Consider the following 17,095-nt stretch of genomic DNA (forward strand, 5'->3'; position numbering starts at 1 on the left):
ATAGATCAACCTTTCAAATTACTGAAAAGACAAATTTTACATCAAAATTAGTTTTTTTTTTTGTCATAGTACATCAAAATTAGTTTGTATTACAATATTTTGTACTTTTTATAAAAACTGTAAGGGCATATTTAGACTACAAGCTAAAAATGAAGGATATATTTGAATAATTTTTTATTCCAATTAGAAAAAATTGCTATCATTGAATTTTTTTTAGAAAATAGACTAAAATTTCCAACTTTCAAAATTTGAAATATAAACAAAAAAATTTAAAAAATGTATGGTATTTTGGATGATTAATTAATTAAAAATTTAAACTCTAAAAAATCCGGAGTTGAGACTTTGTGGCTCGCTTTTAAAAATATTAATTAGTGGAAAATTATACTAATAGTGTTCGAATATTTCTAAATCTAATATTAGAGTGCGTAAACTTTTATTTCTTCAGTTTTCAACATTTTAAAATGTTTTTTTAACCAGAAATAGACCTACGGTAGATCAATAGATACATTTAGACAGCTTTCAATCACCTATAATTTACTAATGAGATTGCTCATTTTGATTCTAAATAGATAAGGATATCATTTACACTTACATCCATAATTTTTATTTGATACTATAATAAAATTTAAATTTAAATGAGATCTGTTTTTTTAGCATACCTCGCTAATGAAAAATAGATAAAAATATTTATTTAATACTCTATTCGTCCTATTTTGTTTGTCATTTTTTTTATTTTTACAATATTAAAATAGTGACAAATAAAATGAAACAGAAGGAGTATATTTTTTAAAAAATTAAAATATCAATTGAAAAATGATAAAAATCTAGATGCTTGAATATAGATAATGTTCATGAGCCAGGTTTGAACTAGCTCGGGCTCAATCTAACTGGACTTGACTATTTTTAATGTAAGTTTAAGTTCAGCTTAAGTCCACCATAAACTTCATATTTACTATCTAAGTTCGGCCCATATTATATTTATATGAGTGCAGACAAACTTTTCGGGAATAAAAAATTATATGATAAAAGAAATTCAAATTCATCCGTTAAATTTTAATTTTACAGCCTTCGGCTTGAATACGTTTGAAATAAAATTAATGTTTAAATTCAACGGATCTATGTAGAGCGACTAGGGGTGAGCAGAAACCGAACCAAACCGAAAAACCGGACCGAACCGAACCGAAATTTAGTGTGGTTTTCGGTTGTTTGGTGATTTCGGATTGGTTTGGTTTGTAAATAAGGGTAGTTTGGATTTCGGTTAATGATTTGGTTTTAGAGATTTTAAAACCGAACCGACCGAATAACCGAACAAACCGAAATCCCCTAAACTACGTCGTTTTAATTACCCTATTCTCCTCTAAACGGCGACGTCCAGCATTCCATATTTAAACACTCTTTAATTTTTGACCTAACCCTAATCATTTTCCTCTCCTTTCTAGCGCAGCCAGCCTCTCTTTTTTTCCCTCAGACTCTCGCTCTCCTATAAACCCTAATCCTAAAATCGTATTTTCTCTCAGTTTTATTAGTGATTGACTCTTAAATCTTACACAATACACTACTTGGTGAAGATTATGTGAGTATATCTTCGATTATCCGCTGTATTAGAGGTTTAATTTCAATTTTTATGTCTTAATTTTTTGATTTCTGTCTGATTGATAATCTTTTTTTCATTTTCATGTTCAAAACGTGGGATTTATGCTTGTTCATGTGATTATCAGGTAATACCCTTATTCACTTTGTCCTTGTTCCTACTTTTTAACCCTGTTGCTTTCGATTTCTTCGTTACATGTGTAACTGATGATTTTTTTCTTTCATCCATATTATGAACTAGGGATTTCTGGAACCCCTTTCATGTTTGGCTTTAATTTTACAAGCACAGGTAATTAGGGTTTTTGATTTGTAGATTTATTTTTAGGTTTTATGTTCTTGCTATTTTTTAGTTACTAATTTGTGTTCATCTTTTGTTTTATCTTCATGGCATATGTATGGAAGCCCCTTGATTCTATGGTTTCTGGCCCCAATTCTGAGACTCAGACTGACTTTTGATCTAATAATTAACACCTAATTTTCTTAACTTTTACTTTACATTTAGTTTGATTTTTCAATTACTGTAATATAGTAGACTTAATTTGTAGTTCTTTAATTTTTGCTACTTAATTAGTTAAGTTGTTGGATACTTGGAATTGGATGTAATTTGCCTCTCAAATTCTGTAATGAGAGTTTGTTATTTTATTTACTTGTAATCTGTATTAAATTTCATTTCAAACTTATTGCATTCTTATTCTGTTGTAAACTATACTTTTATGTATTAAATTAATTAATATATGTTGCTTTCTGTTTTGATGAAAAATGCCTTTGAAAAATCTATTTTGTTAAGACCTTAATTGTTTAGCCCATAAAATTGATGGATTTTTAAAAGGGCCCAAACCGATTTATAAAACCGATACCGAACCGAACCGACCGAAATTTTCGGTTAATTTTTTTTTCGGTTTTTGGTTAAAATTATAACGGTTCGGTTACCAAATAATAGAACTTCGGTATGGTCGGTTTGAGTGTTTTTAGAACCGAACCGAACCGACCGATGCTCACCCCTAAGAGCGACCAAATTATATCTAAGCCAATGATCAAATCTCTATTTTTTTGTAATAATTAGAGAGGGAGGATCGTTTGGAAGGATTTAAACCTACAAGCTAACAGTTTGTTGTCCTAATATCTAGTTAAATACTACCTCCGTTCTTTTTTAGTTGTCCATTTAGCCAATATTGCACATACCAAGGTAGTGCTTATTTTGTCTTAATTTATAAAGAAAAATACTAATATAGCTCTATTAGTTAATAAATGTTTTTTAAATTAAAACATAGAGTCATTTATTAGGGATGGGTAAACTTGGAACATAAGTAGTTAATATCACATAAAATTTCTAAATGGACAACTATTTGTAAACAAATAAAATTGGCTAAGTGGACAACTAAAAAAGAACGGAGGGAGTAATAGATTTGGAAAAGTTCTAAAGCCACTGAATAATTGAAAGACAACTTCACATGCAATTATTGAAAACGTTTCCTCTTTTTCTTAATTTGCTGCTATTGCTCCTCTTCTCTGATGTTTTTGACAAACTACCGACTACTTTTGTTTTATCTGAGACACGGGTATAATAACCCGTGATCGAATGGATGAGACCTGTTCAGATGCCGGGCTTGTCGGGCTTCTAATTTTTTTATGAAAGCACGAGCTCGGGCTTTAAATCTTACTCAAGCTCGGCCCTTATATTCTATATATGCGGGTTTGGACGGAGCTTACATAAGAAATCGTATAGAAATAAAAGCCACAGTCCGTTCATAAAATAGCGGACTTTTTATGGTCTCGATTGGGGCCAGGCTTTGAACAAAAAATCAGTAGCCAAGCCCATGAGATGGATGGTGTAATTTGCGCACAAAAACAGCCATAAAAAGTGCCCTAGAGCATAAGCCGCATAACATCCATAGCTTTAGGTTGTTGAATTGGGGATTGATAGAATGGGTGGCGAGGAGTCGAAGAAATCGGTTTACCTTCACGTAGCCAGAATGGGAGTTGGTCCAAATATGGGATCGGTAGCAGGTTATGAGAGCGCCACCAACCACTGGTATGTGATTAAGCATGGCGATGAGGGAGATACAATCTCCCCAGTTTTCGAAGAAGCAGGTCAGCTTAACCACCCTCATCGTGCTCTCCTTAATACTGCCTGTGCAGCTATTGGTTCTTGTATTTATATCATAGGCGGTCGCGATGTCCTCGACGAAGTTCGACGTTCCGGCTCGAGAGATAAAATCCGCTCGAACAAAATCCGCTGTCTGGACACCTCTAACCCTAGCGAGGGTTGGAGGACCTGCTATACCATGCCAGTCCATAGTAGTTCTGGTAAAGCATTCCCTGCAGTTGATCGCGATGGTCGCTGGTTGCATCTGTTTTGGGGTCGCCCCGAGTGTTGGGGCTACGCTTTTAATCTTGACGATAAAACCAAGTCGTACCCTATCCCCAAACCCGACCTCTCGAAACTCACCGTATCTAGTTTGCCCCTACCTGTAAGCACTCACTTGTTCCCTCCGTCGTGGATTGCTGCTGCCTCCCGATACAATTTACTACCAGCTCCTCCTGTTGGATTTGTGGGTTGTTATACCGTTTCAGATGGAATCCTTTATATTTATAATTCAGATGATATGCGCTTGACTGCCCTTGACATGGTTCCTCAGAAGCAACTTTATTCTGCTAAACTTCCTCGTACCTTTTGGTTTGGCCCGGAGGAATTTGTGCGGCTCATCATCCTTGCTAGTCCTTACAAGTTCTGTGTTATATGGGAGGAGTGCAGCGGGGGTGTCAACAGCCGTTACTTGAATTACGCTAGATTCTCCGTTTCTGCTGTTGACTCCACTATCACTTTGCACCACACTCAGATTTTTCACATCAGTTGCTTCAAAGTCATCAACACTCTTACAATGTAACATTCTTTTCCTTTCTCTATACAATGTAAGACTAAAATGTCTAGCCTCCAAGACTCTGCAGCATCTTGCTCCTTCATTGACTTCGCTCGTAGCTGTATTATGATAGGATGCATACAGCAATCCGTATTTGAATTTCTAGTTCCGCCCCCTCCTATATTTCTACACTTTTATTTGTCAACATTAAGTCCTTATACTTTTAATTTATATGGTACCACTTTGATACAAAATAAAGTTTCAGTATCCAGCTGATGCTAAGAGCAATGATTTAGTACCTAAAAGTTCACATTTAGCACTATAAGCTCCCATGAAAAACTAAATACTATGTGTGTTTAAAGTAGTATCGGAATATTTATATATAACCTGGTGTGTGTGGCTAAAAACGGAACGCATAACTGAAACAAAATCAGTAGCGTGAGTGAAATGAACCAAAAAATCTAGCATGCGACAAAAAATCTACTATAAACCCTAATCTGCCATTTCATTAAACAACAAATCATTATAATTCATATATTATAATGCCTTCAAGTCATACTATGATGATGCAATGTTCAGACAATCACAGATACAAAGACAGAACAGAAGTGAGTTTTTTTTTCAGATGACGTGGGGTTTAAGAAACTGACCTTAAAAATCCAAGAGTAGCTTGAAAAACTCCAGCGCTGGAGTAAATACCAACTGAACATACAACTTAGGGTTTTCATTAGGGTTTACTTCTTTAATTTCCTAACGTTGAAGATATGAGAAGTGATGCTACTGCCCCAGTTCCTACTGCCAAATCTCTTGAGCTACCCAACATTGCATACACTAATGGTGGCACGAAACTTGAATCTGCATTATCCGCCACCAGAAGCTCAATTCTCACCAAGTTTGAATCCATAATCAGATTTTTTTTAAGGAAGGAATATTTGAAAAAATTTGAGTTACAATTTATCTCTGGGTTACCTAAATTATACTAGTATTTTTAGAGTTCATATGTCGACTTTCAAATTCTTATATTTTGATACTTAAATTTTAATTTCACTAATAATGACTTATCACTGAATAACTTTTAGCAAAACCTTACTTGCTGACAGAAAATTGCTTATTTTTTAATTTTTTTTTTGTCATTTAAAAGCTACTATTTGTAAGATAGGTAAAATAATTTATTTTAGACATAACTTTGACAGGTTTTTTAAATATATTATTAATTTTTTTTGAAAAATATGATCCGTTAATTTTGCAAATTGATTATATCAAATTTATGTAGATTTTAAATATCGGGACATATACATAGTGGATATATATATTCCAATATGGACAGAGAAATTATTTTACCCTAACCAACTTCTATTTTTAGCTGCTGACTGTTTTCTAGCTGCTGACTGTTTTTTGAATTGCCTGAAAGGATCATCGGGAAAAAAGGTTTCTTTCAGGGCTGATTTTAGTGACTTGAGGAATGGTTTTGGTGGCGGAATCACTACACGGTACGGGCATTTGTATTCTCTGGTGTCCATCCGATATGTCTAGTCTGTAATATTTGATTTGCTTAAGGTATGATGTGTGTATATATTTGTGTATATTAAGCTTTTTAAATGCCTAATTTTTTGGTGTATGTGATGATATTTATAAGGTTTAGTGGCAAAAAAAAACTCAAACCTTTATAACTTGTTGCAATTTAAATAAACTCAAACCTTTTTGGTGTATGTGATGATATTTTTGGTGTATGCGATGACATTTATAAGCTTTCTAAATGCCTTATTCGATTTATCATTTAGTATCCTCCAATAATTGAATTCGGGAAGTAGATAGGAGTTAATTAGTTTTAAGATCTATTTCAATGTTTGCGCCTGTTAACACTACAAGAAATCAGCCAATTAGCGACGGAAATATCCGTCGCTAATTGGCTAAAATCCGTCGCTAATCTAATTTTGCGACGGATTACCGACGGACGTAATCCGTCGGTACATTTTGGGTCGCTAATCATTTAGCGACCCAAAAGAGTCAACCGTTGCCAATTTACCGACGGATAATCCGTCGGTAAATTTGCTTAGATCAGTCGGTATTTTGGTCGGGCAAGCCGACCAAATACCGACACATTAGCGACATATAAATTCAGCTTACTGATAAAATGAAAATCGCATTAACAAATAAAGAAACTACATATGAATTTTTTGCCACTTCTTGTGACTTTTAATATATTATTATACATCAAAACATCCTCAAGCTGTTAAGGACTTACGTCCTATTAGCCTGTGTAATGTTTATTACAAAATAATTTCCAAAATTTTAACTACTCGGCTGCAGTCTATACTCCCTGCTATATTGAGTAATTTTCAGAATGCATTTGTTAAGGGGAGATCTATTTCAGACAATATTTTGGTGGTTCATGAAGTTTTGCATTTTCTTCGCCTTCACAACTCTGGTAATCTTGGTTATATGGCCCTTAAATTGGACATTAGTAAGGCCTATGACCGCCTGGAATGGTCTTATTTGACTACTATCCTACAGGCGTGGGGCTTTCATAGTCAATTTATTCATTGGATATTACAATGTGTTACCACAGTTACTTATTCCATTCAACTCAATGGCAAGCTTCATGGTTTTTTTCATCCTTCTCGGGGACTCAGGCAGGGGGATCCTTTGTCACCTTTACTGTTTGTTCTTTGTGCTGAGGGGTTGTCTTTTCAGATTAACAAAGCCATGGTTTCTGGTAGTTTTTCAGGCCTATCACTTAACAGGCAGGGTCCCAAATTATCTCATCTCCTTTTTGCTGATGATTCTATCCTATTTACTAAAGCAACTGAGGCTCAAGTGGACATAATCTCTACTATTATTACTTCCTATGGCAGAATGAGTGGTCAATTGATTAATTATGAGAAATCTGCAGTTTTCTTTAGCCAAAATATTTCAGATTCTCTCAAGTTGCATCTGGCTGCCAGATTAGGAGTTCGAAATAGAGGTTTTGAAGGAGTTTATTTAGGCCTTCCTTCTTGTATTTTGCATTCTAAAAAGGCTACTTTTGCTCCTCTCCTATCCAAGATTTCTTCTAAACTGTTGGGATGGAAAGAGCAGTTTTTATCTTCAGGTGGGAAGGAGATTTTAATTAAAGCAGTGATTGAGGCTATCCCAGTGTACACAATGATGTGTTTTCGACTCCCTTTATCTCTTTGCAAGCGAGTTAATAGTCTCACATCTCATTTCTGGTGGGGTCAGATTCAAGATGAACATAGATATCATTGGCTCTCTTGGAAAAAATTATGCTTTAGTAAGTCAATTGGAGGACTTGGCTTTAAGGATTTACAGTCTTTTAATCAAGCTCTTTTAGCTAAACAGGCCTGGCGTGTTCTTCATAACCCTGATTCCTTGCTTCATCAGGTCTACAAGGCAAAGTATTTTTCATCTGGGGATCTCTTTACAGCTCCTTTGGGTTCCAGGCCTTCTTGGGGTTGGAGGAGTTTAAAATTTGGAGCTACTCTTCTTAAGGAAGGAATAAGATGGCAATGCAATAATGGCTACTCTATTCATTGTCTTCAGGACCCATGGCTTCCATCTCAATTCCCTTTTCTTCCAAGGTTACTCCCTGGTATTGATCCTTCTACAGTACCACCTCTGGTGCATGATCTAATTTCTCAGAATTCAGCACAATGGAATGTTCAATTACTTGGTCAGCTTTTTATTCCTCAGGATATTGAACATATTTTATCTATTCCTCTTCCAACTTTTGATTGTGCTGATAGATTAATTTGGAATTATCAAACCTCTGGGAAGTATACAGTTAAATCAGGATATCATTATCTTTTCAATAAGCTTAATGCTTCTCAATTATCCTCTGTGGATGGTATCTCAAATCAAGACTGGAAATTTCTCTGGCATGCTCCAATTCCACCTAAGATTCGTCTCTTTATTTGGCGTTGTCTTCATAATGCCTTACCTACAGGGGATCAGTTATTACAACGATTCCAGGTGCAATCCTTATGCCCTCATTGTCAGCAGATTGAGACTTTACCTCATCTGCTATTTAATTGCACCTTCTCTCAACATATTTGGTTTTTGTCACCTTTATCTCTTAGAGTGGATTGTTTGCATTCATGTTCTTTTCCAGACTTATGGGTACAAGTTTGTGCTGACATTCAACAGTTGGATCCATCTATGGAATCTTTTACTCTTTTCTGTTTTATTCTGTGGCAATTGTGGAAAACTCGTAATGCTATCATTTTTAATCAAGAATTTCCCTCAGCATCTACTACTCTCAGGTTAGCTTCTCAGGCTTGCCAAGAGTTTATATATTCTCAATTCCTTTTGGCATCTCATGACAGGACTTTACCAAGTGCACATGAATATATGCCTTGTGTACCTCCAGCTAATTGGATTAAAATTAATGTCGATGCTGCTACTAGTCAACATGCTAAATTTGGAACAATTGCAGCTGTGGCTCGTAATGATACAGGTGTAGTTGTTGGAAAATTTAGTGCTATTTTTCGTTTCATATGGGACCCTGGAATTTTGGAGTTTTTAGCTCTTCGTGAGGCTATGAAATGGGCTCTTTCTCAGAATTGGCAGCAGGTTATATTTGAAGGGGATGCACTGCAGGTTATTCAGTCTGTTACTACTCATGAATCTCAACTTTCAACAGCTTGGGGAATCTGTACGGATATTTGGCATCTTCAGGACCTTTTTCTCGCTTGTACCTTCTGTCATACTCCAAGGGCTTTTAATGTTTTAGCACATGATTTGGCTCAAAATGTTAAGAGAGCAGTGCTTAGAATTTAGGTTTTCTTAGTTTGGTTCTCTGTTAATACTTTTGTTTTTGGTTTTGTTTGTTCCCTGAATTCTTTTTCAATATATCTATCTTTGGTTAAAAAAAATACATCAAAAATAATAATAATTTAATATTTTAATTGAAAAGGCTAAACACATTCCGAGATCCTTTTACTCTTCACTTCTTTTTCAAGAGATCCCTCTACTTCAATTTGTCATTTATGTGTCCCTCTACTTCTATTTTCTTAGTTATAATGTCCCTCGATGGATGAAATGCGGAGAGTGTGCCACACTCTCCGTAATTGAGAGTGTAAATAAATTTTTAGAGCAGTGAAAGGACTTATCTCATATAAAATTGTAATTTAATAAAATATTGTAATACAAAGTAACTTTGATGGCAAAATGATCACTTTACCATGGTCATCATAAATCCCTGTATTTGTTCAAGTGACATTTTCATTTTGTCCTCAATCCATGAACAAAAGAGCTAACTAAAAAAAAACTCATTAACACTAGACAATCAAATTTTAGGTTTCTGCTGAGATTGTCCATCAATTCCCGCCGAGCCTAATGGTCCACTTCCGATCACCGCCTGAAGTAACATGCCACTTTATTACCTGAAGTAGCGACGCCAATCGATCAACACCACCACCATGAATCTCTTTCTGTCATTGAAAAGATCTTTTAATTCTCAAAATCATTGTTCTTTTTAGTAACAAAGCCGAACCCAATTGTCTTTCTCTATCTGGGTATGATTTTGAGTTTTTTTTTGTTCATGAAACTTTTACTTTCTCAGTAACCAAACATGGCATTTATATTTCTTTTTATCTTTTTTCTTCTTGGGCCGATGCTTTTGCTGAGGATTAAGAAAAAAAGAGTTTCAATCACTGTATTGCTTTAGTTTGAAACCCCTTTCAACTTTCTCGGCAAACAAACAAAGCATCACTTCAACCACTCCGTATTTATTTTCTTTATTTGATGTTAAAATGTCTTTTCGCCCTTCTAAGTGAAACTCATTTGCAGGTGATAATGGATGAAAATAATTAAAAGAAGACCAGAAAATTGAGATATGGGTTTTGATTTGTTTTTTAGATATACGTAAGCAAATCAAAGATTTAAGAAGATGAAAATGGACAGAGATATGGGTTTTGAATGAGGGAGGAGAAGATAAAAGGAAAAAGGTGCGAATTGGTCCCTGATTTTTAGCCACTTCTTTTTAATTTTTTTTTAAATTGTGACGTATTATTATTTGACGTCAATTTTGATAGTTAACGGAGAGTGTGGTACACTTTCCGCGTTTCATCCATCGAGGGACATTACAACCAAGAAAATAAAAGTAAAGGGACACATAAACGACAAATTAAAGTAGAAGGATCTTTTGAAAAAAAAGTGGAAAGTAGAAGGACTTCAGGATGGGTTTGGCCAATTGAAAACAATAAGTTTGGCCATCAATTTGGCTATTATTACAACAACAAAATGCAATTTGGCTATTATTGCAGAAATTCAAAATTTTGGTTTAAATTGTAACAAGTCGTAAAGATTTGTATTTTTTTTACCATTAAACCTATTCGAAATTGAAACTTAAAAAATACACTGGATAACTTTAGCCACTTGAATTAGATTCAGACTAATCCCTATTCGAGCCGGGTAGGTCTCTTACGGGAGGCAACGCTCTAACCCCCAGTTTTAAACGGCTGCATACATGAGTACCGTTCGAACCCGTAACCTCACTTAAAGTAGAAAAACGCCTTACTAACTCACCTGTACCTTGAGATTTATCTTGTTAGGATAGTTAATATTATAGTATTTTTCTTTTTTAGTTTAGTCTAGCCTATTTAAACTCTCCTTGTAATTATGAATTAAAAGCAAAACTATAATAGTTTATAATAATCATGGGGATTATAAGATAATCTATATTAATCAGTTATTCTGATTAATCTATTCAAGGTAAGAGTCTTCAAAAGTCCCTCATCTTTTTTTGTTTACAATGGGATCAGACATTTGGGGCTCTAAATACGACTTTATTTGTAGATGTCTGCTTAATTGATTTTTGACGCAGTCCACTTTGCTTGTTATCAGAACAAAATTACTTGCATCAACATCATGGAATATGAAGAACCTGAGAATTATGGGAATTTAGTTTGTTTGTTTTTATATATATAAAGATATTTATTTTCAACAAAATATCTATAAAAATACACTCTATTTTTTTCTTGTGTAAAAGTACACTTTTTTGATAGATAATTGGCAAATTAAAAAAAAACATATTTTTGCAAACAAAAAGAGTTAAAGAAAATATTTCACAACAAAAAATCAAAGCATATTTTTGCAAAAGTTAAAAAAAAAAGACTAATTTCGTCATTTTAGTTCCTTTTTTCAGTGCAATTTTTTAAAGCTCATACTTCTTTCTTATAACAATTCCGTCTTTCATACAAAAAACTAAATACATTAAAATTGATTATCACATTATTCGTAAAAACATTTATTCTGGAATATTGCTTCAGCTTCCGCTAATTATTTCTTCCACTAAAAGAAAAGACATAGCAGTAACACACAAATAGGCTAATTTAGAGGATTTTCTAAGAGGTAGTGTTCAAAGGCCTTGAGTATAGCTCCCAGAATTCCATCAGTCTTTTCATTATGGGCCTTAATTTCTTCTTCTTTGACATCAACATCGTCGGCAGTGAAGTAACGGCTGCTGCGTTTGCAGATGGTTCCTCCGTCAAGCGCAACCGTCAAACTAACTTCGTTACAGATTTTTTCAATATTGTTCGTTAACACATCACCTTCGATTATAGAGTACACGTATCGGAAATTCTCCTTATCAACTGCTTCAGTCCTCTCCTTTAAAGTTCGGCCTGAATAAGTTGCAAAATAAAGCATTGAACATTAATTTAAATTATTAGAAAGTTTAATAAAATATTTGTAAAAATAGAAAAGCCACTTTTAGAACTCTAAAGTCTAAACAACGGAATTTAGTCGAAAAGCATCGAACATTATTAGTAAAGAGCGTGCGTTTCATTTCTTGATCCGTTTTCCATTGAATTAAGCTCTCTAAATGCTAAACAAAAAAAAAATCTTTCAAAACCCAAAATCGCCATAATTACAAATTTGCCACTATTTTTTGTTTCTCGTTTACATATATAATGCACAAACTTCGCTATACTCATCAAAAAATGACTAAAAAAAATACTTCTAAATTTAAAATAAAATTAATGGACTTACCATCGGCTAAGTTAACTTGTCTAATGGTTCCTGGCCCTCCATCTCCTTGAAGAGTCACAAAATTTGTGAAAAGCTGAGGGAAGATCTTAGGAAGAAGAGTTACCATGTCCAGAACCATGGCCTTAAACAAGTTGGCCGGAGGGATTGAGCTACTGAACTCTGCCTCATAACTTAGGACACCCATGATTAACTATGATGATCAACTGAATGTAAAAATGATGAAGAATTATTGTTGAAATGTGTTGGGTAATATAGGACCAAATTATGTGATGATCATGTCGTACCTGTTTACACTGGCCCAATTATTTTCATGCAAACAGTATCTTAACAATAATGGCATTCTTATGGCTAATAATCGCTCATGACTCTTGATTTTTGTACGTCCGATCACAAAACTCTTTGATATTTAAAAATGATCACAAAACCTCCTGATGTTTGTGGCAGTTTATATACAAAACCCCCTGAAACAAAAAAAAGTCAGCAATTTTTGAAAAAAAAAGTGACGTGGCGGCGACTATTGATATCAGATTCAATAAAAATTTGACCCCTTATCAATCCATGTCAGATGTTACGTGGCACTTCACCAAAAAAGCCAAAAAAATTAAAATACTCCCAAAAATTCAATTAAAAAAATAAAAAATCTATATACTATATTTTAAAGTTGAAGTTCAAATCCCTTACATTGTACAGTGTTTAATGTGTTTCTTGGTTATTTTGGTAGCTGCGAACCACGCATTAAAATATTCAGCTAATAGATGTGTTAGCGGGACCTAAATTTTAAGTGTCACTTTTCATACAGGAGTATGTACACAATTTTCAACGTTTTTCCATTATTAGATAGATACAATACAAATAGTTTGAGAAGTAATGGGGCTGGCTTTCAATGCTACTTTACATTTTACTATTTGACTGTCACGATCAAAATTATTGAGCCGAGACCGGCGTTAGGGAATGAGAGTGATAGCTCTGAAATCCGTAGCAAGTTTAATTTATAAAAAAAAAAAATTCGCAATAATATAACAAAATACACGTCAACGGAAGCAAACATATATATACATATATACAAATATTTACACTAAACTTTATGATATCCACGTGGGCTCTAATTACTGTACCTCGTACAAACTGGCCTCACGGAATTATATACATACTAGTGTATTAAAACGTATCACCGGCATCTGGTGCCGTGAAAAAAGCATATCGTATGTAGCCTACCAAAAAGATATAAACATAGACAGCAAGTAACATATAATCAAAATGTTCTGCTGTCAGGCTACGACTCCGTCGACACAGGACCACTACTGCAGCACTACGGAAGTCGAGGAGCTATACATACGCGGCTGACTTCCGAATTCCAAAACTGGCTTCTAGCTAAGTTCAGACACTAAGTACCTGAAAGACATCGAAAGTGAGGGGTCAGTATTTGGGAAAATACTGAGTGAGTTTGCATTTTACTAGCGGTATTATTATAAAAATATAACATCGCATTTCAAGAAAACAATAATATAAAAGTAATATATATAAACAGGTATTTGATCTGTTCGAAACTAATATCCTAAAATGTGACACATGAAAAGTTCTTTTAAGAAAAGGACAAACTCCATATCGAAGAGTTACATAGCGTAGAAATTTTATTGAATAAAGATTAAAACGATATACTATTATTTATTATTTTTGGACTGAGAGAAGGTGATTTTCTATCGAAACCCGATAATCATCTTTTCTCACCCTTCGAAGGATGAAGATGAAGAAATTTTATTTAAAGAGAATTCTTCTAGAGAAAGAAGTATTAACTACTGCTTAATTGTAAAAAGAAATTCTATTATTTTTTTATTTTAATTGGTGGAGTAGAAAGAATATTTAATAATATATTGATTTTTAGTACTTCTGTGGAAGATTTTTTTATCTTTTAAAAAGAATTTTAGTGAATTTTTAATATGTATGTTTTATTACAAATGGACATATAAAAAGAAGGTCTAATTATTTAAAAACATCTCACCTTAAACTTTTTTTTTATTTATACCCTGACCTTGTAAAAGAATCATTTGTACCCAATTTTAAATTTTTAGATTTCATCTCTATCCAATACAAAAATATAATTGATAATTTAATAAATTAAAGGATGAAAAAATTAAAAACAATTAAATAAAAAATTTATATCATACGTTTAATTAATATATCTATATCTATATCTATCTATCTATCTATAATAATAACTATCTTATATGTGGGAGAGGGGGGGGGGCAAAATTACGATAGTAGATTTCATTAAGGGTATAAATTATAATTAAAAAAATAAAGTCAACAAAAAAATAATTTAAATAATATAATACAAAGAGTAATTAATTAGGAGAGTAACTTTAGAGAAAGGAGAAGTCTAAAGCTATATATTACTCCTGGAATGGTATTAGTAATGTAGGACTCTAAAAATCGGATCATTGTTATCCTAGCTTAGCTGGAATAGTATTTGGCATTAAATATTGAAATAATCAATAATAATCTAATAATCTGGCCATATTTGAGAACAGTTAACTTTATATTTTTTTGAACGATTCAATTATTTTCTTGAATTTGGGTTCAATTTTTGATATTTTGTGTTGAAGTTAAACCCTTTATAAATTAATTTAAAAAAATATGAAGTTTAATACAAATATAATTCTAATAAAATAACTTAACTAAATATAATTCTAATAAAAAGTTTTAACATTTAGTTATTTTATAATGTATCCATATAGAAATTTTAGTGTTTTAGTTAAATAATGAGTTGTAGATAATTAATTTTGAGTTAGTTTTAACTTTTAAACTAATCTAATTAGAAGATTTTTATGTTGAAAAATTCAAGCCATTGTATCCTAGCCGGAATAGTATTTGAACAAAGAGCCATTACTAACTAGCCATACAATATTTTTAATTTTAGATAATACATAATTAAATCATAAATAATAGAAGTTTTAGTTTAAATGAAATTCTAATTTAAGTAGAAGTACCATAAGTTATTAGATGTATGAAATTAATTTAAAGATGGTGAAAGATCATGTGTAAGAAATGATCGAGAGGCATCAAATGCTAAATTGGGATGAATGTTGTTTACTTTTTTTCCATTCTATTTAGCTATCGTATAAGGTTAGTTTTTTTAACTTTTTCAAGTGTTTGATTATTAAATTGTGCGCTATTTTTATAAGTTATTGAGTTTTTTAATTTTGATTAGTACTAATTGATGTTAAATTTTTACGAATTTAGGATTTTGAATTTTTAATAAGTTATTAAATATTTTAATTTTAATTAGGATTAATTGGTGTCAAAATTGTTGCTAATTTAGGATTTTGAATTATGAATATTGATAATATTCATAGCGATGTCCCACTATTTAGATTGCACGAGAGCTAAGAAAATATTATAAGTAGAATAAGGCAAGTTGGAGCCAAGGATTTCGTCAAATAATTTTCATATCAATACCAATGTATAATTTTAATTAGTACTTCTATTGCTGGATGATCTAGAGGTTTTTTCTTTTAATAAATATGTGTCTTATTATACGACAATGTTAAAGGAAGCAGTAGCTCATTTTAATTAAATATTATTGCACGAAACCAACAAATAAACCCTTTTACTTTACTTTTATTACACTTACCCCCTCAAATTTTTGATAAATATTTTAAATATTAAAATTATTTTTGAACTTTTTTCCTATATGATTATGGGAGACATGTCAGTCAATAACGAGTGTTTCTAATGATGTTGGATGAAAGGAGTTATTTGTTCAATTTGAAAATAAAGAGGCTTAATTATACCCCAAAAAAATAAAAGGGCTGATTTGTACTTTTGTAAAAACTACAAGAGTTTTTTTATATCTTTTGCCATAAACATACTATAAAAACTCCATAAAAATCATGAGAAATCCAAGGAATATACTATCCGGTGGAGCATCAAGAGCAAAATGTTCTATCATATCTAGAGCTATCTGTAACATCAGAAGAACCAATCTCCATATCATCTCCCGTAGTAGGCAAACAAACCGAGTTGTATGAATTGTTTGCAGAATCCTTTTGAGACATGTTGTTGTAAGTGACTGTCACAACGGAATGCTTAGTCCTGTCCAAAGTTGTAGGCGCAGAATTAACAATGAATCTATTAGTATGGATATTAGAATTTATGGGCTTGTTGGGTTGGCTAACTCTTTGGGCTTTATTAGGAGAAATAGTACTATGACTAGCAGGGGCATTAGGGTCTTTAATTGCGTGACTAGAGAAAGATACATGCTTAAATTAGAAAGGGTTAAGCTGATCTCTGCTGCGCTAATGTTGCTTCTCTGCTGCATCAAGACTGCTCCTCTTATCAAACTCGGCATATTTGACATCTATGCCTAGCTTGAGAGGGGAGTAACACAATACATGCTTCTCTATTGCATCAAGGATGTTCCTCTTATCAAGCTCGGCATATTTGACATCTATGCCTAACTTGAGGGGGGGTAACACAGTATATGCTTTTCTATTGCATCAAGGCTGTTCCAACTCTGATAATTTATGCTCCTGCTCTTGTTTTAGTTCCAGCTTATTGACAGCTCAGAGACATCTCATTGTTAGCTCATCAAACCATGCTTCATTGTGTGTTTAGCATTTGCTAGAAATTGTTTTCAGTAGTGTATATAAATAGAG

At 33.0% G+C, this 17,095-nt stretch overlaps 1 protein-coding gene and 1 long non-coding RNA gene across 2 annotated transcripts; one reads left to right on the forward strand and one right to left on the reverse strand.

The window, feature by feature from the left end:
- The first annotated feature begins 1,402 nt into the window (after positions 1-1,402).
- On the forward strand, positions 1,403-2,236 carry LOC126667161 (uncharacterized). The gene is made up of 3 exons (XR_007638099.2): positions 1,403-1,573; positions 1,832-1,879; positions 1,993-2,236. It is a non-coding gene; the product is annotated as an uncharacterized LOC126667161 (long non-coding RNA).
- A 9,314-nt stretch (positions 2,237-11,550) lies between these two features.
- On the reverse strand, positions 11,551-12,752 carry LOC126666933 (major strawberry allergen Fra a 1.06-like). The gene is made up of 2 exons (XM_050359852.2): positions 12,441-12,752; positions 11,551-12,073 (listed from the first exon to the last, which is right to left on the reverse strand). The coding sequence occupies exons 1-2, from the start codon at positions 12,622-12,624 to the stop codon at positions 11,778-11,780; spliced, it is 480 nt and encodes a 159-aa protein (XP_050215809.1). The 5' UTR covers positions 12,625-12,752; the 3' UTR covers positions 11,551-11,777.
- Between the last annotated feature and the right edge of the window lie 4,343 nt (positions 12,753-17,095).

This window comes from Mercurialis annua, linkage group LG2 (genome assembly GCF_937616625.2).
Source record: "Mercurialis annua linkage group LG2, ddMerAnnu1.2, whole genome shotgun sequence".
Lineage (NCBI taxonomy): Eukaryota > Viridiplantae > Streptophyta > Magnoliopsida > Malpighiales > Euphorbiaceae > Mercurialis > Mercurialis annua.